This window comes from Galeopterus variegatus, unplaced genomic scaffold (assembly GCF_000696425.1).
Source record: "Galeopterus variegatus unplaced genomic scaffold, G_variegatus-3.0.2 Scaffold62, whole genome shotgun sequence".
Taxonomy (NCBI): domain Eukaryota; kingdom Metazoa; phylum Chordata; class Mammalia; order Dermoptera; family Cynocephalidae; genus Galeopterus; species Galeopterus variegatus.
The window spans coordinates 528,931-552,273 of record NW_007726173.1 but is presented as its reverse complement, the minus strand read 5'-3'; the positions used below and the strand labels follow the sequence as shown (position 1 = coordinate 552,273).

General features: G+C 46.2%; 1 protein-coding gene across 2 annotated transcripts in view; it reads left to right on the top strand.

The window, feature by feature from the left end:
- The window catches only part of PPP1R13B (protein phosphatase 1, regulatory subunit 13B), a 50,454-nt gene extending 28,370 nt beyond the window's left edge, over positions 1 to 22,084 (top strand). The window contains exons 4-16 of one of the 2 annotated variants that reach the window (XM_008576587.1): positions 5,069 to 5,170; positions 7,042 to 7,216; positions 7,963 to 8,159; positions 8,379 to 8,519; positions 11,058 to 11,238; positions 14,643 to 14,812; positions 15,183 to 15,684; positions 16,787 to 17,556; positions 18,291 to 18,428; positions 18,502 to 18,635; positions 19,430 to 19,596; positions 20,759 to 20,958; positions 21,778 to 22,084. In XM_008576587.1, coding sequence (XP_008574809.1) covers positions 5,069 to 5,170; positions 7,042 to 7,216; positions 7,963 to 8,159; positions 8,379 to 8,519; positions 11,058 to 11,238; positions 14,643 to 14,812; positions 15,183 to 15,684; positions 16,787 to 17,556; positions 18,291 to 18,428; positions 18,502 to 18,635; positions 19,430 to 19,596; positions 20,759 to 20,958; positions 21,778 to 21,819 — 2,919 coding nt within the window. In that variant the 3' untranslated portion in view covers positions 21,820 to 22,084. Of the gene's footprint in view, positions 1 to 5,068; positions 5,171 to 7,041; positions 7,217 to 7,962; positions 8,160 to 8,378; positions 8,520 to 11,057; positions 11,239 to 14,642; positions 14,813 to 15,182; positions 15,685 to 16,786; positions 17,557 to 18,287; positions 18,429 to 18,501; positions 18,636 to 19,429; positions 19,597 to 20,758; positions 20,959 to 21,777 lie in introns of both variants that reach the window. The other variant, XM_008576594.1, reaches the window with a different exon arrangement.
- The last annotated feature ends 1,259 nt before the right edge of the window (positions 22,085 to 23,343 follow it).

Here is a 23,343-nt window from a genome sequence, read left to right as displayed (position 1 = left end):
GCACTCCCACCAAGGGTTCGGATCCCACATACAGACCGGTTCCCGCTCACTGGCTGAGCGAGGTGTGGGCGCGACACCGAGGGTTGCGATCCCATTGCCGGTCCCGGTCCGGTGCAGGCGCGACACTGAGGGTTGCGATCCGTTGCCAGACACGAAAAAAGACAAAAAGGAAAAAAAAAAAGAGTTTTGATAGGATCTCTTAATCGTAATAATCTCAGTAGATTTTTTTAAAGAAAGGAGAAGCAGCAAGAGACAAGGAGAGGGTAAGTTCTGAACGTTGTGTAACATTACCACGTGGAAAGAAAAGCTGCTGTTTCTCCTGCCTGGATCGTGCTTCTTCCAGACCTCACACACTCACTTCTGCACATCACCTCCTCTAACCCGTGGCCTTGGTGTTATCAGCACCGCACTCTCCCAAGTGAGCCACGGGCCGGCCCGGTCATCTTTTTTTTTAAAAAAAGTAAACGTCGATTTTACTGTGTATTTCTTTTTCATTTGTTTGTTTTTGGCAGCTGGCTTGTATGTCACTGTGTATTTCTTAAACTAGCCTGTTACTTCGTTTTGTTAACATATTACCAGTATGGCAGTTTTTTAAGTTTTGAATCTGAAGTGGACTAGAATATATGCTTATCCATATTTTTAGAAAAAGTTGCTAGTCTTAAATTTAGGACTGTAAAAAAATTTAAAAAGCATGTTTTATTTTTGTTCATTATGGATGTTGTGAAATAATATTTTTATTTGGAATTTCTGTGAAGTCAGGAATGATAGTGTACAAAGGGTTTAGCTTCTTATTTTGACTCATTGTTTGGGGGTGGGAGGTTTTCAGAGACATGTTTTTATTTTCAGCCCCATTATTCCATAATGGTTAGACCCAGGGTAGCTGAGTGTAGTGTAGTGAAATGTCCTGCTTTTATGAGCTTCTCATGAGCTTTTCAAGATGGGGGCCAGCCTAAACAGAGCACTTTTACAAGAGTGCATGGTGACATTCCATGTCCCCACTGCTACACTGGGAAATGCTGTCTTTGTTTCACAGTGAAAATACAGGCTGAGTTGAATTCAATTGTGGTAATCTAATTGCTTCCCTTGTGGGATTCTCATCTCTTTCACCAGAATGGAGGCTCACTGAAAACTGCATTATGACTTTTCTTTATATATCACCTACAGTGTCTAGGATCATATCTGGCATGTGGAAGGTGTATTAGTCCATTTTGTGTTGCTATAACAGAACACCTGAAACTGGGTGATATAAAGAAAACAAAATTTTTTGCTTATAGTTTCTGAGGCTGGGAAGTCCAGAGTCCATCTGGTGGTGGTGACAGTGACCCAGGGGTCTCACACTGCAAGATGGTAGAGCAGAGAGAGCAGAGAGAGAGACAGACTCTCTTCTTTTAAAGCCCTCAGAACCACGCCCCTGACCAGCATTTTTAATCCATTCACTACTTCACTGTCGTACAATCCAATCACCCCTTCAAGGCTGCACCTTTCAATTACCATAATAGGATTTCCCCCCCTCTTAACAGTCACAGTGGGGGCTAAGTTTCTAATACATGAAACTTGGGGGACACAATTCAATTTTCAGGGAGTTTTGGGGGGACATAGTTCAATCTACTGTAGAAGGTAAATGAATTGTCTGGTATTGTGGTATTGAGCATGGATAGTACTCAGAAGATATGTATCCCCAACACCTTCATGATAACCCTGTTGTGCAGAGGAAGACACCATCTTCAGTCCTGCCCTGCCACTTACTAGTGCTGGGGTCTCAAGCATGGTATTTGGCTTCTTCAATTATCTAGTTCCGTTGCACCACCACTTACAGCCTTGGCAGGCAGCCAGGAATTAAGGACATGGTCAGGAGGGAGGTGATAGAGGTCAGAGGCAATTTGGGTTAGTGAGGTGGTAGGAAAGATCTGGAAAGGCAGTTAAAATGGTGAGGAGGCTGTAGACTCTTCCACAGGAAGACAGAATGAAAAGTATGGGCTTTTGAGTTTGAAAAGATGCCATCCATGTTGGAATGTGAGGGGATATGGTAGAAGGATGAGGAAGCATTGAGTCACTTATAAATCCAGAGTCTCACAAAGTCTCTTGTTATCTAGTGGGTCCCTGGAACAAGTCTTCTGTCAGGTTAGAATTTTGTATATAAAAATATTTTAAGTTAGCAAATAAAGTCTTAATTTGTCATTTCTACAGGTGGGTTTGTGGAAGTTTGGAGAAAGAAGGGGGTGATATGAGATAAAGGTAATACGATGTGATCGCAAAGGCTAGGGTGAGAGGCTTCTGCTTCTCTCTGCTCTTGCAGGAATCGGGGGTGGGAGGGAATAGTTAGACCTGCAGTGGGGTAGGCTGTGTTTATTGTGGAAAATGAGTGATGTCAGTGGTAGGCTGGAGAGTGAACCGTGTTCCTTGGGAACATAAATATGTTTCCCGGACTCCAGAGTTCAGGTAGCATTAGAGGGGACCCTGATCCCTGAGGGCCGCAGGCAGCCATGAAAGGATCATTGGAGCAGGCTTAAAGCTGGTGAGGTGTTTCCGTTTTTCTGGACCCATATCTGTAGGTGCCTGCCTGGATGTTGCTAGAGAACTTTCCTGCTAATTTCACTTAGCTGTGGAAGCGGCCTGTGCTCTGTGGGAACTGGGGTTGAACTCATCCTTCAGATCTTGAAGTGCCTGAGGGAACAGAATTTGATTTCTTATCAGAGGCAATGAAAAGAAATGTCCAGGAATTAGGTAGTAGGTTTGTTTGAATAATTTGAGTTCATATGGAAAATTTAAGTGGAGATTAGTTTACACGTAATATGATGATAGGTCCGTTACAAAAGGATCGAATTTTCATCAAAAGGGTTTTTTTTACTTGATGAAAAAATACTTCTTTTTGCTAAATTTTCACGTTGCACAAGTGAGGGAATATACACTGAAATGTAAATTGTTATGTATTTGTTGGCTTACATGTTTATGGTGGCTTGTGTTTTTATAACCCATTCAAAATACAGTTAAATTACACAGGCATATTCACTTTGAAGTAATTCATTGAGCTGCACACTATGATTTATCACACTTATCTTTATGTAAGGTGTACTTCTATAAAATTTTATTATTTTATATATTAGTATATATATATACTAATTAGTATATATATATATATATATATATATATATATATATATATATATATACACACGATACAATGCCTGAATTTCTTATAATGTGGCATGTCTTAATTTTGTGGTTAGAAAAACACATGCAATACGTACAAAGAGAGTATAAACATATATATTGGCAAATAAAATACTTTTTGGTTTAAGTAAAATATTTTTATAAGCTCAACGTTTTGGTATAAATATCAGAATACTGAACATGGCTGGCTGGTTAGCTAGAGTGTGGTATTGATAACACCAAGGTCTGACTTCAATCCCTGTTACCTGCCAGCTGCCAAAACAAAACAAAACAAAACAAAAAACAGCATACTGAAACAGTTAAATTTCTGTCTTGTTTTCATTGTTGTTCTAAGCCATTGGTGGGGAAAGGAAACCAAAAAGATAATTTTTAATTTGTTTTTTCAATAAGTTTTAAACTATGAAATTAATGTAAATTGAAAGATTTGTTGAATGGATATAGTTTTCTCTAGTCAGAGTGTTTAAGAAGTAAAAGTTCTGAAGGTTTTAAGAAATATCTTTTGTTGTGATTGGAAAATCTCAGTAGGTAGAAATTTGTCACACTTTAGTAGTATTAAAGTAGAAATAGTCTCGGTCATTTGGACACTTCTGTCAGACTTTTTTTGTTTGTAAAATACATTTCTTTTTCAGTGGAAGTTTCTGAAACTTGGCGGTTTAAAATATCTAGTTTTGAGAAGAGGCTTGTTCCGTATTGCTTCTTTAGGACCTTTAGATAAACAGAGTGGGGGTTCCAGTTAAGAGTATTGTTGAACAAATCCTGATTCCATTTGTTCAAGAACGTGCTTGAACCCCGTAAAGGTTTGGGAAGACATGGAGCTGAAGGAACAGGCATTAGAACCAACTATTAAGAATGATAAGACATTTAAGGGTGGCGGAAGGTAAAGGGGTTGTAAGAGAATGCATGAACCTAAAAGTAGAAAGTGGGGGTCCGAGGAAGAACTGTGTGGCCTCCGTGGGTGGAGCTGAAGGGTTTGGAGGAAGATGGACTTGTTGGAGTTGGACCTCTGTTGCTTTTATGAGTTTTAGGGTGTGTCCCTTCACCTCCCACCATGACTCCTCACCCAGAGTGGTGCTCATCCCACCATACAGGCCTGAAGAGCATATCACGTAGTGCATGTGACATGTCTGGCACTACAGTGTGCACTTGGCATGGACTTAGTAAATAGTGTGCTGTGTGTAATGGTCAGGAACCACAGACTCTGTGCCTCTGCTCTGCCCTGTGCTTGTTCTCCTATCTGTAAAATGGAGATATGATAATAGTACCTACCTCATCGGTCATTCTGAAGCTTAAATAGGTTCATATAAATAAAGCATTATTAACAAAGAATGGGGACATAGCCAGTTGCCACTCCTCTGCGTATTACCTTTTGAATTCATTTCACATATATAATTCTCTGTCAGGTGATTTTGTCAGTTATTCGTGTAGGCTGCACATAAGATGTTTATAATGACATATTTGTATTTTAGTATCTGTTGTATATTTCAGTTTCTTGAGACCAAGTAACAATGAGATGACATTTGTCCTTAGGTGTCACCTGCACATTTTTTTGGGGTTGTGTAGCCTTAAACATTTGACAGCCCCATTTGCTCAAATATACCTGTTAAATCACCACTCTAATAGGAATGTCACTTATAATACACATTTGCAAAGGTTTCCTTAAAGTTGAGCCCCTTAGTAAATATAGTATGTGATGTTTATGCATTAGAAAAACTTATTTACGTTTAATGAAAGCAGTCCACAATTAGGAACAGTTCTTAAGAGAAAATAAACTAATTTGTATTCTCCTAACTGATAGGGAACGTATCTAGAATCCTGATATGTGTGAGTTCTGATGCTAGAGAAGGACAATTATGCAGATAAATTTCTGTTCCAATAAGAGTGGCTTTTTTCTCTGTAGGTTGGGAATCCACGTGTTGAACTTACCCTCTCAGAGCTCCAAGATATGGCAGCAAGGCAACAACAGCAGATTGAAAATCAGCAGCAGATGTTGGTTGCCAAGGTAAGTTATAAAAGTGTAGAGGTAGGGAAACATTGTTTAAAAAATACGTTTTCAACCATCGTTTTAGGTTGGGGTTAATACATTCACAGGTAACACTTGTGAGATAGGACCATGCCATGAGAGTGCCAAATGCAATGTCTTTCTCTCTGTTATCACTTTTGAAATAAAATATCATATTGTAGCTTTGGAAGTTGGGAAGGCATCAGAGCAAGAGCAGCTGACCCTTGACACACACACACAAACACCCCAGAACAAGAAATGGTGGACCTTATCCAAATCATAGATAAAATTTAGAAAGAAAGTATGCTTTCTGTTGTCATCTCCTTTTTCCTTTGGGTTTATTCTCAGCTGTGTAGTTGGTATTAGTGTTCCAGAGGGAACCAGCAATCTGATAAAAACGCTGGTCAGGGGCCCAGAGACAATGGCCACTGGTTAACAGGGCTTCCTGGTGCTCTGCTCCGCATGGAGCCTGTTTGGTTTATTACAGAGTGAGGCATCGTTCATACTCATTATTCATACTGAATTCTACATTTGCTGCTGAAACTCTGCAGAGTAGGATTTGGAATTTGTCTAAATAATGATTTAGTCCTACTTGATACACTAAAAAAGTCAGACTTATCACCAGTGCTTGCTAAAAATAATTCATGTTGTAAATGATCTTAAAGTGTTCTGAAACTGCTTTAAAGAGAACCTTTAAACATTACCAACTAGGTTCTTATTGCTTTCTTCGGTAGAGAGATTTTCTTAATAATCAAATGTCCAATCCATTTTTTTTTACTTATTGAATGACTATGTAGTTTATTGTATTATTCACTTTTATGCAAATAATAATTTAAGTGTGACGTTTTAAAAGTTGTCTCATAAAGTTTATTGGATTCATGAGAATAAAAGACAGTTAAAAGTTAAGTAAATTGGAACTATCCCATTAATAAGATTTCTAAGATAAAATGTACATAGTATTATGTAATTGTAAAATTTTCTAATTCTGCTTTTTATTTCCTTTCCAAATATTAATCCAAGAATATTGCTGTTATTTAAAAAAAATTTTCTTCTACAATGTAAGTCACAAGTTAATGCTAAATCTTAAATATTTAAGCACATATTTCCTTACCTTAGAGTGTAGTATGTAATGCCTTCATAATCACAGCTTAAACCTCTCCTTATTTAGGTATATTTTATGCATACATATGGGACCATGAATATTTAATGTTGACTGTTATCCTTAAGGTATGTTTTCACATTAATAGGGAAAAAAACTATTGAAGAGTATTGCATATATCTTTATTTTAGGATTGTTCTGTTATTGTTTTATTATTTTTGAAGAAACTAATCCTGAAGGAAGCAAACAATGCTTGATTGTTAGTGTCACTTAGAAAAATGGAGATTTGTCTCCTTACTGATCGCCTTGTCTCTTTTCAGTGTAAAATCCTCTGCTGGTCAGTGGTTATTTCCTTTAGGAAGTTAAATAAGGGATTCTTGGAAGCTGCTTTGTAGCAGCAGGAAACCTGTCAGTGACAGCAGGAAACTAAGGCTGGCTGGGACTCACAGATGTGACAGTGTGAAGATGAGATTATGCTAGTTGGTGCATGTTCTCCTGCTGTGAGCTTTTCTGCAGAAGCACTTCTATTAACTAACTGAATGGTGTAGATGGGTGTGTGTAATAAAATCCTCTTTTAAACATCCCCAAATTCTTCCTATCTCAAACTTATATATGCCCAATAATTTCAGTTTTGTGTGGTCTGATGTGTACAAGATTCCTCTAGTGTTTCTTTAATAGTCATTGATAGGTGATACTCGAAATTTTTTTTAGTGTATAAAAGTGATCATAAGTTTCAGTTTTCAAAGTTAGATTTTTTTCCTTCTTTCATTAGGAACAACGTTTACATTTTCTAAAGCAACAGGAGCGTCGTCAGCAGCAGTCTATTTCTGAAAATGAAAAGCTTCAGAAATTGAAAGAACGAGTTGAAGCCCAAGAAAACAAGCTGAAGAAGATTCGTGCCATGAGAGGACAAGTCGATTACAGCAAAATTATGAATGGCAATCTGTGTATGTGCTCACAGTCCCACTTGCCTCCATACTTGTCAGATGTAGAGAAATTGAAACAGAGGCCACCTGCCTGACCATCTCAGCCACAGATTCACCTCGAATCTCAATCTTGCCATACATAACAAGTGCTCTAAAGCTTTGCTCTGTCATCTGCATCTAACAGGATGTGGGTGGTTAGGTTAAGATATCTTAAAAGATCTCTTGTAGCCCTTCTTTTGTTACATTTGTAACAGCAGCCCTTTGGATTGGGGTGGGGATGCTCTAAGACTCACTCATTGTGAGGGTCTGTTTTCATTGAATGACTTAAATTGTATTTGTGCATTAAGATAAGCCATGCAGATGCTCACTTTTTTGTGTGTGGACTGTGATTGTATCCATCAGTTCAGTTAGTGCCTGCTTTATGTTATAAAGATGAGCAAGACAGGCTTGGATGCTCTTGTCTTCAGGAAGCCTTTGGTCTGCTGGTGCACTGAGATTCCTAAGTGGCTTGACCAAGCCAGATTTTGGACTGATTGCTCTAAAGATATTCAGTAACTAATACAAATATGAGTATCATTGTTTGCTCTATGAGCAGTCACATCATGTGTTCCAAAGTCTTTTCAAAATGTGTTTTGGATTATTCATATCACAGTTTTCCTTAAGGTCTGGCATTAGGTGATACTAGAGTTGAGTTCAATGGGTAGAAATGAAGAAAAGAGAATACCAACTAAATGATGGGGTTTTTTTCTTTTTGTGGGCAATTATAGCTGCTGAAATAGAAAGGTTCAGTGCCATGTTCCAGGAAAAGAAGCAAGAAGTACAGACTGCAATTTTAAGAGTTGATCAGCTTAGTCAGCAGTTGGAAGATTTAAAGAAAGGAAAACTGAACGGCTTCCAGCCTTACAATGGCAAGTTGACAGGACCAGCAGCGGTGGAGTTAAAAAGACTGTACCAAGAGCTACAGGTAACTCACCTGGGTCTGGGGAATGTTTCTATTAAAGCAGCCTCATCTTCCTGTCTTTCTCCTTAGTATAGGCTGGGAAAATCAGGAACTGGAAACAAATTAATGGATTCTAATTTAATAGTAGGCACAAAATATATTCAGATGTTTTAATCTTCCTGGCAATGAGAATTCAACTTTTGAATTAATGCAAGTCATAAAAGTTGTATTTTTGTTTTGCAGATTCGTAACCAGCTGAACCAGGAGCAGAATTCAAAACTCCAGCAGCAGAAGGAACTCTTAAATAAGCGGAACATGGAGGTGGCCATGATGGATAAGCGAATCAGCGAGCTGCGTGAGCGTCTTTATGGGAAAAAAATTCAGGTATGTTCAAAAGAAAATTTCTGAGATAAACTTAAACATGGTTCACCCAGAAATCACTCATCTTCACTAAATGGCATTATGCTTTCCCTTCTGCCACATCTGATAAAACATAAATTGGGCATAAACATCAAAAATGACAGCAGAAGAAAGTTCATTTTCTCAGAGACTCATTTGTTTCCTGGAGTGTGGGGTCAGAACCATCCCTGGCCTGCAGCTCTGGCTTCCCTGTCATGCCCTCCATCCTCCCTGGGCATTTCTGTCTCTTCTCCACTAGGGGGCACTGTTGGCTCTGTAGCTGCGGCACCCGGCATGCTCCTCCTCCTGCACTTTAAGCTGTGCCACTTTGGGCAGATCCTTGACCTTTGTAGCCTCCTGTCCTTGCTGTAAACTGATTTGTCCTACCTGCCCCAGGACATGTTGTGAGGATTCTTAGAAATGACCCTTGTGGAAGGGTTTTGTAAACTCTGGAACAAAATGCTGTTTAAGGTTATACTTTTAAAAAAATCTTTGGTATTTTGAATACCAAAGGTAATGCTCATTGAAAAAACTTAAAATAGTACAGAAATATGAAAATCCTTTCCACCCTGTTCTCCAGAGGAGAGTGTTGCTAATGGTTTTTCTTTTGCTTAATACAGACAAAATGGGATTGTAGGAATTCTATTTGGTAAAATGTCTGCACCTGGTCTCTTTTCTTTCAGCTTTCCAGGTCATTACTTCATTTTTATTATAACATCTATATATTAGTCTGTGGTCCTAGGGCCTGTGACCCCCCTCTATTGCCCTGTAGTCAGGGTGTCCCAGGTCTTCTGTCACTCACAGCACAGCACTGAGTGCACACACCACTGAGCTTGCACAGCACTGAGTGCCTGCATGGATAAGAGGCTGTTGTGCGCTGGGTATCTTTGGCTGGGTGTGGCACTCAGAGATTAGGGAGCAGGCAGTGCCTAAATCCAGAGAGAAGAGAGAAAGATTTATTTAAGGAATTGACTCATGTGATTGTGGAGGGAAGTCTGAAATCTGCAAGACAGGCCTGCAACCTGGAGACCAGGAAACAGTCGATGCTACAGCTCAAGTCTAAAGGCGGTCAGCAGGCAGACTTCCCTCTTCCTCAGAGACATAGTCTTTTTCTCTCTCTCTCTCTCTTTTTTTTAAAGATGACCGGTAAGGGGATCTTAACCCTTGGCGTGGTGTTGTCAGCACCACACTCAGCCAGTGAGCAAACCGGCCATCCCTATATAGGATCCGAACCCATGGCCTTGGTGTTATCAGCACCGCACTCTCCCAAGTGAGCCACAGGCCGGCCCCATAGTCTTTTTCTCTTAAGGCCTTCCACTGACTGGATGAGACCCACCCACCATAATCTGCTTTACTCAGAGTCACCTGATTTACATGTTAATCTCACCTTAAAAATACCTTCATATGGCCAGCCCGTGGCTCACTCAGGAGAGTGTGGTGCTGATAACACCAAGGCCACGGGTTCAGATCCCATATAGGGATGGCTGGTTAGCTCACTGGGTGAGCATGGTGTGGACAACACCAAGTCAAGGGTTAAGATCCCCTTACCGGTCATCTTTAAAAAAAAAAAAAAAACTTTCATAGCAACATTTAGACTGGTGTTTGACCAAATATCTGGGGAGTATGGCCTATCCAAGTTGATGGATAAAATGGCTAGATTCATCCCACATGATACTTCAAGGGATCTCCTTGAAGAAGTCGATGCTTCTGTAAAGATGTGTCTGTACCCAAGGGTCCTAGGTACCTTTCAGCAATTGTGAAAGTCATGAACTCTTTCCCTAAAATGACACATGCTCATGCATACAGAATCTTGCAAACAATTGTAGGGGCTTATGGATCCCCACTGAGAGCCTTATCTAGGGACACTAAGGAGTTAGTGATTCTCTAGCTAGAACCCCTGTTACAGACCCTTTTGTCCTTGGGCAGTGTTATATGACCAGTGTCCTCTGTCTGTGGGTCTGTGTCCTTGCTGAAAAAGGCAGAGCTGCCTTCAGGAAGCCAGGCTTAGGGCTGGGAGTGAGAGCCTCCTGGTCACTGTGCCCTGTATGGCTTGTACAACAGCCCTTATTGTGACTACAGATGTGGGCACAGAGACTCAAGAGGTTAAGTCACTTGCCCAAGGCAGCACAGCAAATAAGTGTCAGAGCAGGATTTGAAGCCAGGCTCAGAGCCCAAGCTTTGACCAATTCCTCTGTGTCTGCCCAGGGGAAGGGGAGCATCCCCGAAGTAAGAGGGAAGCTGTGTGTCGGTCACGTGGATGTTGTTCTGTTACCACGTCAGCTCCTCGTTTTTATGGCTCATAAATGGGTAGATATTATCAAAAAGAGTTGCTCATATGGGGCTGTGGGTCGAGCCCCTTCTCTGAAGTCTCCCCTTTCTAGATGCCCGTCTTTCAGGGTGATGGGCTTTCCTCATACACACTATTGAGTGAATGGTTTACGTCTGAGTTGCCAATCTCACACCAGGCTTAGGATTTGTTTTAATTTAGGAGAATCTTGACTCTCGTTTCTTCCTGACTTGTAGCTGAACCGTGTGAATGGCACGTCGTCACCGCAGTCACCCCTGAGCACGTCTGGCAGGGTTGCTGCTGTGGGGCCTTACATCCAAGTTCCAAGTGCTGGAAGCTATCCTGTCCCAGGGGACCCAATAAAGCCTCAGTCTCTCTCTATTGCCTCAAATGTGGCCCATGGAAGATCCAAATCCGGTGAGTGGCCCTGTCCTCTTCTTGCAGGGAAGGGGGGCCGGTGGGGGGAAGTGGCAGGGCAGGGGTGCCAGGGCTCCTGAGGCTCCACCCCCACATCAGTGTCCAGACTCAGTCTCCCCCTGTGGCACTCTGCCTTCTCAGGCAGTGTTTGGGGAGCTGTGTGCTACCACAGTAATAATGACCCTAAAAAGAGAACAAATTCTCTTTATTGAACTGAAGGTCTCTACATGTGACTTTTCAAAACAAATGATTAAAACCCTGACGCTTGAGCGTCTTCTCAGACCACGGGTTTATGCACCTGGAGGGCACTCAGTGGCCAGCAGGGGATGCGTCACTTACACGGGCCTGCTGCTAGTCCTAGCACTGCTGCTGCCCGGCAGAGCAGCTGCCTCTCTATAAGCAGAGCACAGTAGCTGGTCTCTCCTTCCCCGACTCAGCGCCAGCTTCCTCAATCAAAAAGTCCAACCATTGCTGTGGTCTTTGACTCCACAGTCATGCCGAGTAACGGACTTGGCCTCAAGCCTTGGGCTCGCACACAGCTTCCCACATGGCATCCCAGCTGAGTACCAGGTGGGCTCTCCACAGAGAATCAGATGGTTTTTTAAACCAATGCATTAAAAAGTCAGGGCTTCTTTACAATAAGATTTTATGACTGGGGCTGACACATTTCCTATAACACACACAGTCAGCAATCCATGTCCTGACATATTGAAACATTCCTTTATTTACGAAAACAGTACTGCTACTCTCCTGCCGTCAGGCCTGTATTTAGTCCTTTTTTCAGGATTGGTGATCAATTTGTGTTGGTCTTTTGTTTGCTCCATATTCTCTTGCCTGGCACCTGGTGTGAACAGTGACATATCTGCTGCTCCACTGGGGAGCTCCAGGCATGTTCTGAACCTGGCAAGAGGAGGGCATCACCAGCCCTGGTGGGCATGAACCCCTAGTTGCAGCTTTCTTCGATAAGCGTTATTTGTCATTTGAGCCACCCTCTGGTAGGAGCAGCTAGTCGCCTGTTCCCAATGGCAGGTAATTAGCACAGCCAGCTGCTTGCTGCTGACTTCATTTTAAAACCTTCCCATTTTCCCTCTCTCTGTGGGTGTGTGCTGTGCTGCTTCACAGGGGTCACAAGAAGACATCCTTGCGGAGCCCTAGCCTTGGTCTTTGCACTGTGGTTCCAAGTGACCGGGCATAGGAAACCTGTGTTAACCCAAACTGGGGCAGAATCTCGGCCCAGATGTGAAGCTGGGGTGTGAGATCTCCCCAGTAGGGGCTCTAACCTCTTGATGTTGGCTGTCCTGGTTCTGTGTCACACAGATGGCCACAGTAAACCGAGAGTGACCAGCTCATGGACAGTGTCAGACCTTGACGTCGGGCCTGACTGCGGCTCCTCGCGGCTCTCTGCAAGCCTGTTTGTAAACCGTATGTGGCTGACAGGCCCAGTGGGAAGTTTACAACACTCTTTAATACGTACTAAATCAACAATCATTTGTTTTTCCAAACTGACAAAGGTCTGCTCATCACATCTAGACTTGAAATAGATGGCACATAAACACAATTTGTCCCTTTCTTCAACAGCAGTTGTGAAGTTTGGGCTGGGCCACATATACCCACTTGTCCTCAGAAAGGGCTTGACACCAAGTGACAGATGCTGCCACAGCAAGGGCTTTGTTTTTGGGGGCGGGGGTTGGTTGGTTTTTTAAAAGTGAAGATGATTTTCTGAGTTCATTATGAGTGTTTTAGTTTTATCTTCAGTGCAAGAATCTCCTTATACTTGAAGACAATTGTCCATTTATAATAAAAATAAGTGATCTTCTTCTAAACCTTTTGCCTTGTCCTGAAGAAAGGAGAACATTCCTTCCTAGTACCCCCATGGCTGATTTCCATAAAGCCTCCCATTCCTGGGGGTTTCAGAAGCAGCTGGACAGCCACATTCCCTGTGACCCTGATGGGGCACAGAGATCCAGCCTCTCGGTGCTGGCCCTGCCCTGCCTCCTGGGTCTCAAGTGGGCTCTGCTTTTCCCCCCTCAGCCACAGTGTTCATTGCAGTGCTCTGCTGAGACTGCAAGTTTCCAGCCACACATCCTCTGAGTCTAAGATGTAACCAAGAGGGGATGGAAGCACAGGCACTGTGGCCTGGAATGGGCCAACAGGCCCATGTGGAGCAAGGGACAGTTTGTACCGGGGCCTTGGAAAGCCTCACTAGGGCCCGCATGGTGCAGCTAGAATTATCATGGACCCCACTGCCTGGAGCCTGTAGGATGTCCTTAGCACAGCAACGACTGCAACAAGGTCTGCAGGGCTGCTCTGCAGGCAGTTTGGCTGAGGAGCAGGCATGTACAGCAGCCGCTGACAGGCACCAAGTGGTGCTGCTTGTCCTCGCTGTGGACGTGCTCACTCTTCCTGCTTCAAGAGCCACAGGTTTGGGCACAGCATTGTCATGAGGACGAATGCATTCTTTGCTGCTGCATAGGTGTCCCTCCTGCCTGTGCTGGCAGGAGGGACGAGGCAAGGGGCTATGCTGTTCTTGTCACAAGGGCCCAAACGAGTCCCCTCAGATTTCTCTCCATCCCACATTGCCGATGGAGCCGGAAGCATTGACCACTTCAGTTCAGCATCTGTGCCACTAAAAGAAACAAGAGCCCAAGTCACAGGCTATAAATCTGACCCTACAGATGTTATACCGAGGTCACTGTGATGACCCTGGGTTACCAGGGAACACTTGTGTGCCCTTTTTCAGATTGGAAAACGTTGTGCAAAAAACATCTTTTCAGTGGCTTTCCTGGAAATGTGGGGATGATTACTGGCTTTCTAATCACTACAACAGAGTCATAGCATGCTCCTGCTACCCAAATCAGTAGGAACTTGAACTGGTCTCCTGTGATCATAAATCATTTTAGATAATAGAAATTTCTAATAGATTGAACTAGAATTTTTATTTTAATAATGGAAGTAATACAGGTCAAACATGTATGACGTCAAAAGATAAATCTTTTTTTATTGCTGTATGTTTTGTATTTATAAATAGTGTTTGAAAAGTAAGTGCAAATGCTTATTTTATTCAGTGGTGTCAATGTCATGGATTAGACCTGTATTTACTGGGGTGCAGCCCTGTGCCTGCACCAGCTGAGCTTTGGTTTGGTCACTGAGTCTGGTAACACCTGAAAGCAGTTTGGGCATTGGTGATGAGTTGCCAGCAGAGGCTGCCTTTGGTCTCTGCACAGGTCTGTGGGCAGTCAGAGAGGGAACAGCTTGGTATGCAGGGGTGGTCAACCACCTGGTTAATAGAGCTCCATCAGAATGTGATGTCCCAGTGCTATATCTGTTTCTTGCAGGGTGTTATTCTTAGGTTGGTTCAACTAATTTCAAGAAAAATTCTACTGAAATCCTCTGTTCTTTTAAAGCTAATGATGGAAACTGGCCAACATTAAAACAGACTTCTAGCTCCTCAATGAAACCAACGCAGACGCCCAGTGCAGACTGGAAGGACTCAAGCATGGAGGGGGCTCTGAAGCCAGGCACCATCTCCAGCCAGCCCTTGCCCTTATCAGCACTAGGAGCCTCAGAGAAGCTGGTAGGCTATGTGTCTCTGTCACACACATGAGCAGGCTCAGCAATGTTATTCTTCTTTCTGAGTCTTAAGCTGAGGGGTGTGAGGTGTCGGGAGGCAAGTTAAACCTGTGAGGGTCCACATTACTCCCAAAGTCCTGAAACAGGTATTGGGCCATGAGATCCTAAGCCATGCACAAGTGCACGAACCTTTTGGTCAGTACTTTGGTATCACTTTTGCGGAAGCGCGATGAGCCCTAGAGTGCTCCTTGTGTCCTGGTCACAAGCTGGTTTGGAGGATTACAAATCCTACTTTGTATTCTCTTGTGACCATGGATGGAAATATGCTTAATTTTTCAAAGGGTGCCTTTTTTTTTCTTAACACCTAAATTTAGGGCATCGAGATTGGTAAAGTGCCACCTCCCATACCTGGTGTAGGCAAGCAGCCGCCTCCAAGCTACGGGACATACCCAAGTCCTTCGCCTCTGGGTCCAGGCTCAACAAGCTCCCTGGAGAGGAGAAAAGAAGGCAGCTTGCCCAGACCCAACGCAGGCCTGCCAGGTCGGCAGAAGCCTGCCCCACTGCCCCAGGCAGGCAGTGCCCCTCAGCCAGGCTCTTCGCAGCAAATTCAGCAGAGGATTTCTGTGCCGCCAAGTCCCACGTACCCGCCAGCAGGGCCACCTGCATTTCCAGCTGGAGACGGCAAACCTGAGCTCCCACTGACAGTGGCTATCAGGCCCTTTCTGGCTGATAAAGGGTCAAGGCCACAGTCTCCCAGGAAAGGACCCCAGACGGTGAATTCAAGCTCCATATACTCCATGTACCTGCAGCAAGCCACACCACCTAAGCATTACCAGCCGGCCGTGCACAGCGCCTCTAATAAGTCAGTTAAAGCAGGTAACATAGGTGTATACTCTCCTCCTCGTGGGGCTAGGAAATTATACTTTTAATTAAGAAAATACCATTTCATAGCTTTACACTTGGGCCACATATAATTCAGGATTAAGTATAATTCTTACATAAAGTACAGCCCTGGGTGTTAGTGTGAGATGGGAATGAAAGAATCTGTGGAGCAGTTTTGCAGATGATTCACAGCTCTGTGACTTCCTGTCTTGAGTGTCCACTTTCCTGCACTTCTTAGGAAATCCAGCTGCTGTAAGGGTGAGATTTCAGGAATTTTCTCGTTTCCTCCTGCTTTGTGGTAACTAGTGCAAGGAGCTATCTAGTGAGCAGGGTATGGGCCTTGACTGCTGGCCCTTCTGGCCTCCCAGCAACAGCTGAGCCAGAGCCCACAGGGGAGAACAGGCCTGGTTGGGGTGTGGCACCTAAGGTGTTCTAGGAAGGCCATGGAGAGAATGGAGCTTAGCTCCACACATGCCGCAGAGGCTGATGGTGTTTCTGACTTTCATAGGAGGATCCTGCAGGTCAGCTCTGGCCTGGGGCCTCCTTAAACATTCTTGGGCATTGGCTGCAGCTTCCAGACTCAGTTCAGGGCTTTCTGGGTGTGCCTGGCCATCTCTGCCCAGGGCCTCCCAGGTGGTGGTGCCTGTCTTCACCTATGGGCAAGATTCTGGCCATGGTGGAAGAATCCTGGACTACCAGATAAAACCTTCCTATTCTGCGGAGGCCCACGTTTTTATATCATTTGAGTTAGTCCAAGGGTCAGATGCATATTTAGTGGTTTTGTCTTCTTCTGTGGCCAGAAAACTAGGCAGGCTTGTTTGGGGCAGGGAAGTCAGGTCAGCAGCCTTTTTTTTTCTTTTGAAAAAGTCTTAATTCTGGAAACTCAAATGTTAAAACATATACCTTAGAGAGACACCCTACCTTTCAAAAGAAGTCAATGGAGGTTCTTGTAGCTGAGTCTTCCTTGGAGATTTAAAGTTCGAATATAATAGCAGCAGCAGATTTACACATCTCCCTGTAGGAGCCCATCTCTCGTGGAGTCACAGATGCTCAGCAGCAGTGTTGAAATTGCCCCTGTGCTTTGTGTCTTCTGCAGTGTATGGTAAACCCGTCTTACCATCAGGATCTACGTCTCCATCGCCGCTACCATTCCTCCACGGGTCACTGTCCACCAGTGTGTCACAGCCTCAGCCATCCTCAGAGTGTGCTGAGAAGGAGCTGGAGCAGGAGGGCCCTGCCCCAGCTGGAGACAGCAGTGGTGTGGAGAGCCTGCCACGGCCGCTCAGCCCCACCAAGCTCACACCCATTGTGCACTCACCGCTGCGCTACCAGAGCGATGCGGACCTGGAGGCCCTCCGCAGGAAGCTGGCCAATGCTCCCCGGCCCCTGAAAAAGCGCAGCTCCATCACAGAGCCCGAGGGCCCCGGTGGACCCAACATCCAGAAGCTGCTGTACCAGCGCTTCAACACGTTGGCTGGCGGCATGGAAGGCAACCCTTTCTACCAGCCCAGCCCCTCCCAGGACTTCATGGGCACCTTGGCTGACGTGGACAATGGAAATACCAATGCCAACGGAAACCTGGAAGAGCCCACCCCTGCCCCACCCACAGCCCCACTCCCTGACGAGCCTGCCCCGTCATCAGATGCCAATGACAATGAGCTACCTTCCCCTGAACCAGAACAGCTCATCTGTCCCCAAACCAACCACCAAACTCCTGAGCCTGCAGAGGACAATAACAACAACCTGGCCACAGTCCCCTCCACAGAACAAATCCCAAGCCCTTTGACTGAGGCCCCATCTCCAGGGGAAGAGCAAGTTCCTCCGGTACCTCTTCCCCCTGTTGTCCACCCTCCGGCAGCCTCCACGGTGGGTGTCATTGCTAGGCCAAAGCCAGTCCTTCCTGGTCATGCATGCGGCCAGGACCTTTGGGGCACTGCCCTTGTATTAGGCTGTGCTGGAAGCAGCAGGATCCAGGCGTGTCCCAGCTGCCCTGAGTTGGGCCTTGGGGGGAGCATGGACACATGGGCATGAAAAGGCATGCCGGGGTGGCAGAGCCTCTCCCTGAGGTCCAGGCAGGGAGCTCCAGAGGCTTTACTGAGGAAGAGAGCTGCCATGGGAACCTGAAGGATGGGCAGAGAGGGGAGGGAAGAGCCTTCTAGAAAAAGCTTCCTGATGGGAAGTCAGTGTTGATGGAGCACAGAGGCCCTCAGCTGGGATCAACATGCAGGAAGAGCCCTGTTGTCTGCCAGTGGGAAGATCTGCTCAGTCCCCTGTGACTGGCATCCAGCTGAGCAGCTGGACTGTCAGGCACCATATGCCCTCCCACAGGGTCTTCTGGAAAGAAGAGCATCCCATATGCACCCGTACCCCTCTATGAGTACGAGCCAGGGGCTCAAGCCCCAGGGCAGTGCTTTCCCTCAGAGAGAGCTTGGGGCAGCTGCCTAGGTACTGCTGCTGCTGCTCCAGGAGCTGCTCTTGGAGAGAGCCCTGCATTAGGGCTGTGGCCCCTGCCACTCCTTCCCACCCAGGTGTTGGTTCTTGCACTTGTCCTCACTTTGGCAGATTGTCTTTAAACTGAAAGTGTGCTTCCTTCCCAGCAGAGCAAACGCACTAACCTGAAGAAACCCAATTCGGAACGCACAGGGCATGGTCTGAGAGTCCGGTTTAACCCTCTGGCACTGCTCCTAGATGCTTCTCTGGAAGGAGAGTTTGATCTGGTGCAAAGGATCATCTACGAGGTGAGTTGCAGCCCCCACCACTGTGTGTGCTGCCAAGGGGGTGGGCTGGGCCTTCACATGCCATGTGTCCTAGGTGGAAGATCCCAGCAAGCCTAATGACGAAGGGATCACCCCACTGCACAATGCAGTGTGTGCTGGCCACCACCACATCGTGAAGTTCCTGCTGGACTTTGGGGTCAACGTGAACGCTGCTGACAGTGACGGATGGTGAGGGCCCCATGGGGGTGTGGGGTTGAGAGATTCACTTTTCCCTACCTTACCAAAGGAAAGTTTGTATTCTAGAAAATTGGGAAGTATGGAGAGAGAGAGCGAGAATACTCATCTTTCCATCCATGGAAGATAGCTGTTGTCAGCATTAGCCACTTAACATTCCAGCCTTTTGTGTTGATTATTTTGTTAAAGATGTAGCTGAGGTCATATTCTTCCTATACCTCATTGTAACCTAAGCTTTCTGCTAACTGTTCACTCTTCCCCTTCTCCTATATTCTACATGAAATATACCCACTCTGTGTTCTGCATTCATCTATCCTGTACGAAAAGTAACTTCAGCTGTTCCCCTTTCTTTAAACACTGAGGCTGTTGGTGTTTTTCATTTCCATTTGTCTTTAGGATCAGGGCTGTGCTGCTGTGCAGGGCCTGCTGGTCTCCTGCAGGGTCCAACAGCTTTCATTCTGTATATTTGAACTTTTTGTTTTACTTGTGGTAAAATACATGTAACATAAAACTTACCATCTCAGCCACTTCTTAATATACATTTCAGTGTGTTATGTACATTCACATTGCTGTGCAACAAACATCTATTTGTAGGCCATTTCTTAATCCACTTCCTGCCCCCCTTTTTCAAAAGTTTATACGTTGTCCAAAATAATTTGCTAGTAGAAATCATGCCATTACAAAGACAACGCAGGAGCTTGCTTGGCACGAAGGCATGGTGCCTTCTGTGAGAAGTGCGTGGTAAGCAGCTTCATCCAGGCTGCACCTTCATGCTGCTCTGATTGCAGGACGCCACTGCACTGCGCTGCTTCCTGCAACAGCGTCCACCTCTGCAAGCAGCTGGTGGAGAGCGGCGCCGCCGTCTTTGCCTCGACCATCAGCGACATTGAAACTGCTGCTGACAAGTGTGAGGAGATGGAAGAGGGCTATATTCAGTGCTCCCAGTTTTTATATGGTACGTAGGTAGGCCTGGCACACCTCAGACTCCTTCCTGGGCTGCACCTATATGAGCGCAGTATTCTCAGCCTGCTCCCACCTACCTCAGAGGTAGCCAGAGAGTCTTCTTCAAATGGAAGCCACATTGCCCCTTCCTCTCGTTCCTGAAAACATATCTGAAGGTCCGTGTCATTAGGATTCTATGCCAGATTGCTAAAAACAAAAATGACTTTTCTGTACTTTGCATAGATACTGCCCCAGGGTAGAGCTGTCATGGGTGCGGGTGGCTGGGTGGCACTTTATCTGTGCCCTCACTGCTGGGGTGCCCCAGGGCTTGAAGCAGGGCCGCTCTATCTCTGCGAGGCCTGAGGGGCATGGCCCTTTGTCTCTGGAACCATTTGGTGAGTGAAGCTCATGTCCTAATTAAGCTGCATTGGCCAGGGTCAGATTTCCCAAGACCTGGACTGTCGTCTTTATTCTGAGTGTTAAACAGTCACAAGGCATTCATTCCATGTGTAACTTGAGAACCTGCCAGTAATAAACTAAAACAGCCAGAGGACACCCACCACTTAGGGCAGGGCTAGATTGTGCAGTGGGGCTGGGGGCACAAGAGCCCCCAGGCAACTCTAGCCTACATGGGGAGGGGCTGCAGTCTCACTGGCACCTAGTGGGGCAGGAGGGAGGCTCCCCCAGCAGTTGCCACTGGCCTTCAGAATCAAAGTGTCCTGCAGAAGGCCCTTTCTCAATGTACCTACAAGGAGCTGCCTGGTTGTGTGCTTGCTCAGTGGTTGTGCATCAATTGTATGTAGTTCATTCGCTGCCATCCAAGAGCAGTCACAGCTCTTTTAGTTACTGACTTTTAGAAGTTTGTTCTAGATGTGAGTTACAAGTTTCACCTTAAGACATGCCTTTTTAAAATGACACACCTTTGCCTCTGGACTCAGGACTTCGGAAGAAGTACTGTATTGGGGGACAAACAAAGGGCTGTTCACAGTAAGCCATGGGACATCCGTGGGGCCTGGGGAAGCACCAGGTCATGTGGCTCTGGTCTCTCACCTCAGCCATGACCTCTGTTGAGCCTTGTGAGAGCAGCCTCAGCAGCAGCGTGTTGTCCTTCTTGAGTGGGGCTCCTCTCTGCACCTGCTGCACACTGAAGCCTGACCACTGCTCTTTGGTCCCAGGGGTGCAGGAGAAGCTGGGGGTGATGAACAAAGGCATGGTGTATGCACTGTGGGACTACGAGGCCCAGAACGGCGACGAGCTATCCTTCCATGAAGGGGACGCCATCACCATCCTGAGGCGCAAGGACGACAGCGAGACCGAGTGGTGGTGGGCTCGTCTTGGGGACCGAGAGGGCTATGTGCCCAAAAACCTGCTGGGGGTGAGCACCTGAGCCCCTTGGGTGGCACTGAGAAATCAGCTGTCCTTTTTATCTTGCCCATAAGTCATAGAACACAGGTCATAGCATGGGTTGAATCCTGCTGGGAACCAAGCCTGAGCAGCCCCCTCTGTACATGGGCAGGTACCCACTTTGCAGAGTTGGCATGAGGCTCAGGCAGGACCCTGGAGGTCCCATGGGAGCAGTTGGGGCATCAGCTCGTGTGGAGGCTGAGACACTCACAAGGTGCAATGTGCTCTGTTCATGAGGAGCTTCAGCGAGCAACTAGTCTCACCCCACCTGGATTTTCCCCAGTCTAGAGTTCTCTACACCCCAGAAATTTCTTCAGTGGGGGTGGGTAGGGAGGCAGGAGCTTGCAGGCTGCGTTTATAATTGCATCAGTCCCCTGGCAGAGGGGCTGCCTCTGCTGTCTTTTCCTGTGGGCCTTGCCCGGACTGGCAGATGCTCCTCGTTCGTTCAGCAACCTTTCCCTGAGTAACATGCACTACCAGCGCCTAAGTGAACACAGCAGACACCTGGACGCCTGCCCACAGGAGCTTATGTCCTCATGGGTCTCCAGACAGGGACAAGTGTTTAGGTGGAATGACACACTGTGAGGGAAATAGAGGGACATAATACTCTGGGGTGGGGGCACTTTCTACAAGGCGGGTAGGGTCTCAGAGTAGAGGTTACAGCTCAGCTTAGGCCTGGGAGGAGAGTGAGCCTCACGGCCATTGGGGCAGCACACTGAGGTGAGGGGAGCAGAGGCACAGGTCCTGCTTGTGCTCTTCCTCATCCCGACCTGTCTGCATTGCTCCCCAGTTGTATCCTCGGATCAAGCCCCGGCAGCGCACGCTCGCCTGAACTTCCTCTGCAGCACCACAGTCCTTCCAGCTCCTGGGAGCTGCTGAAGACATTGTTCTGCTGCCTCCGCAGGAAAGCTGAAGCTAGAAGTGGTTTCAATGGTGCTCGCGTTAGCAGACCATCCACAATGTGAATTCCTGCAGTTGCTAGGTGAGGCCCTTTTTCCAGTTTGCCCACAACTGGGAGAGGTAGTTTCGCCTCCAAGAGGACTGAATTTTGCCAATTACTGTAAATCCAAATAAACACTCAGCTTTCAAAACACCCACCCCTGTTGCCAATAAGAAGCCCTATAATTAACCCTGGTTGGTTGCCAGTAAAGACAAAAGCTCTTACTAACTTGGACACAAGTCCACCCCTCATTTTAGATGTGACCTGCCCCCAACAGTGAGACTTGCAGCCACATAAGGTGCGCTCCTACTAGAGCCCTGCCCTTACGTCACTGAGAATCAAACCCATTTTCTTGCTCACCCTCTCCACACACCGTTCTTCCTTCATCACTAAAGGAGCTAGTCTGGAAACTTCTGTCCAGTGTTGTTGCCCAATGTTTATGCCCTCCACTGACCACCCCCCCATGGCCCAACTTGGGGTGTTCTGCTTCCTGTTCCAGGAGTTGGTTTAGTTCCTAAAGGTTGATTGTGCTAGCCTGGGGCTGTGGACAGACTTCCATGCCACAGGCACAAGGGCGCTTAAGACCAAGTGACATGAAGCCCAGAGAGTCTCCACACACACGCTTGCCTTCTCCTCTCACAGCCTCTCTTGCTGCACAGTGTAGTTCTGATCCTCTCACAGATTGAATCAGTGTCTGACTGCAGAAATTGGCATCATCAGCACCAAAGGGTGGAGGTTGGTGTCAGGTGGACAGCAAGGCCTGGCTCAGATGAGGCTGTTTGGGCACCTGAAGGATGGCAGGTGCCTGGTGTCAGGAGGGGCCTCTGCAGGGCAGCAGCTGAGGTAGGAGAGCTAGAGATGGGAGGACCATCTGGGCCAGCTATGATGCAGTGACCTTCGTCACAGCTGCAGCCTCGACACAAGGAAGGCGTTCCACTTCACTGAAGTTGGATTGTGCGTGTAAGCTTTTTATACACCAAAAGTATTTTTTTTTTCCTTTTTGTCTTTTTTACTGACCGGCAACGGGATCGCAACCCTCGGTGTCGCGCCCGTACCGGGGACCAGCAATGGGATCGCAACCCTCGGTGTCGCGCCCATACCGGGGACCGGCAACGGGATCGCAACCCTCGGTGCTGTGCCTGCACCGTGCTCAGCCAGTGAGCGGGAACCAGTCTCCACATGGGATCCGAACCCTCGGCGGGAGCGCCGCCGCACTCCCAAGCAGCGCACTCTCCAGTGCACCACTGGGCCGGCCCCCAAAAGTATTTTTTGACTAGACCATTCAAAACTACCAGAACTATGTTGGAAAGGTTTTTTTTTTCCTCATTAAAACACAGGCCCTTAGGCTTTATTTTTCATGTATGAGTCTTGTGTATAATTCATGTATAAATATGTGTATAGATTCATTGATGCAGT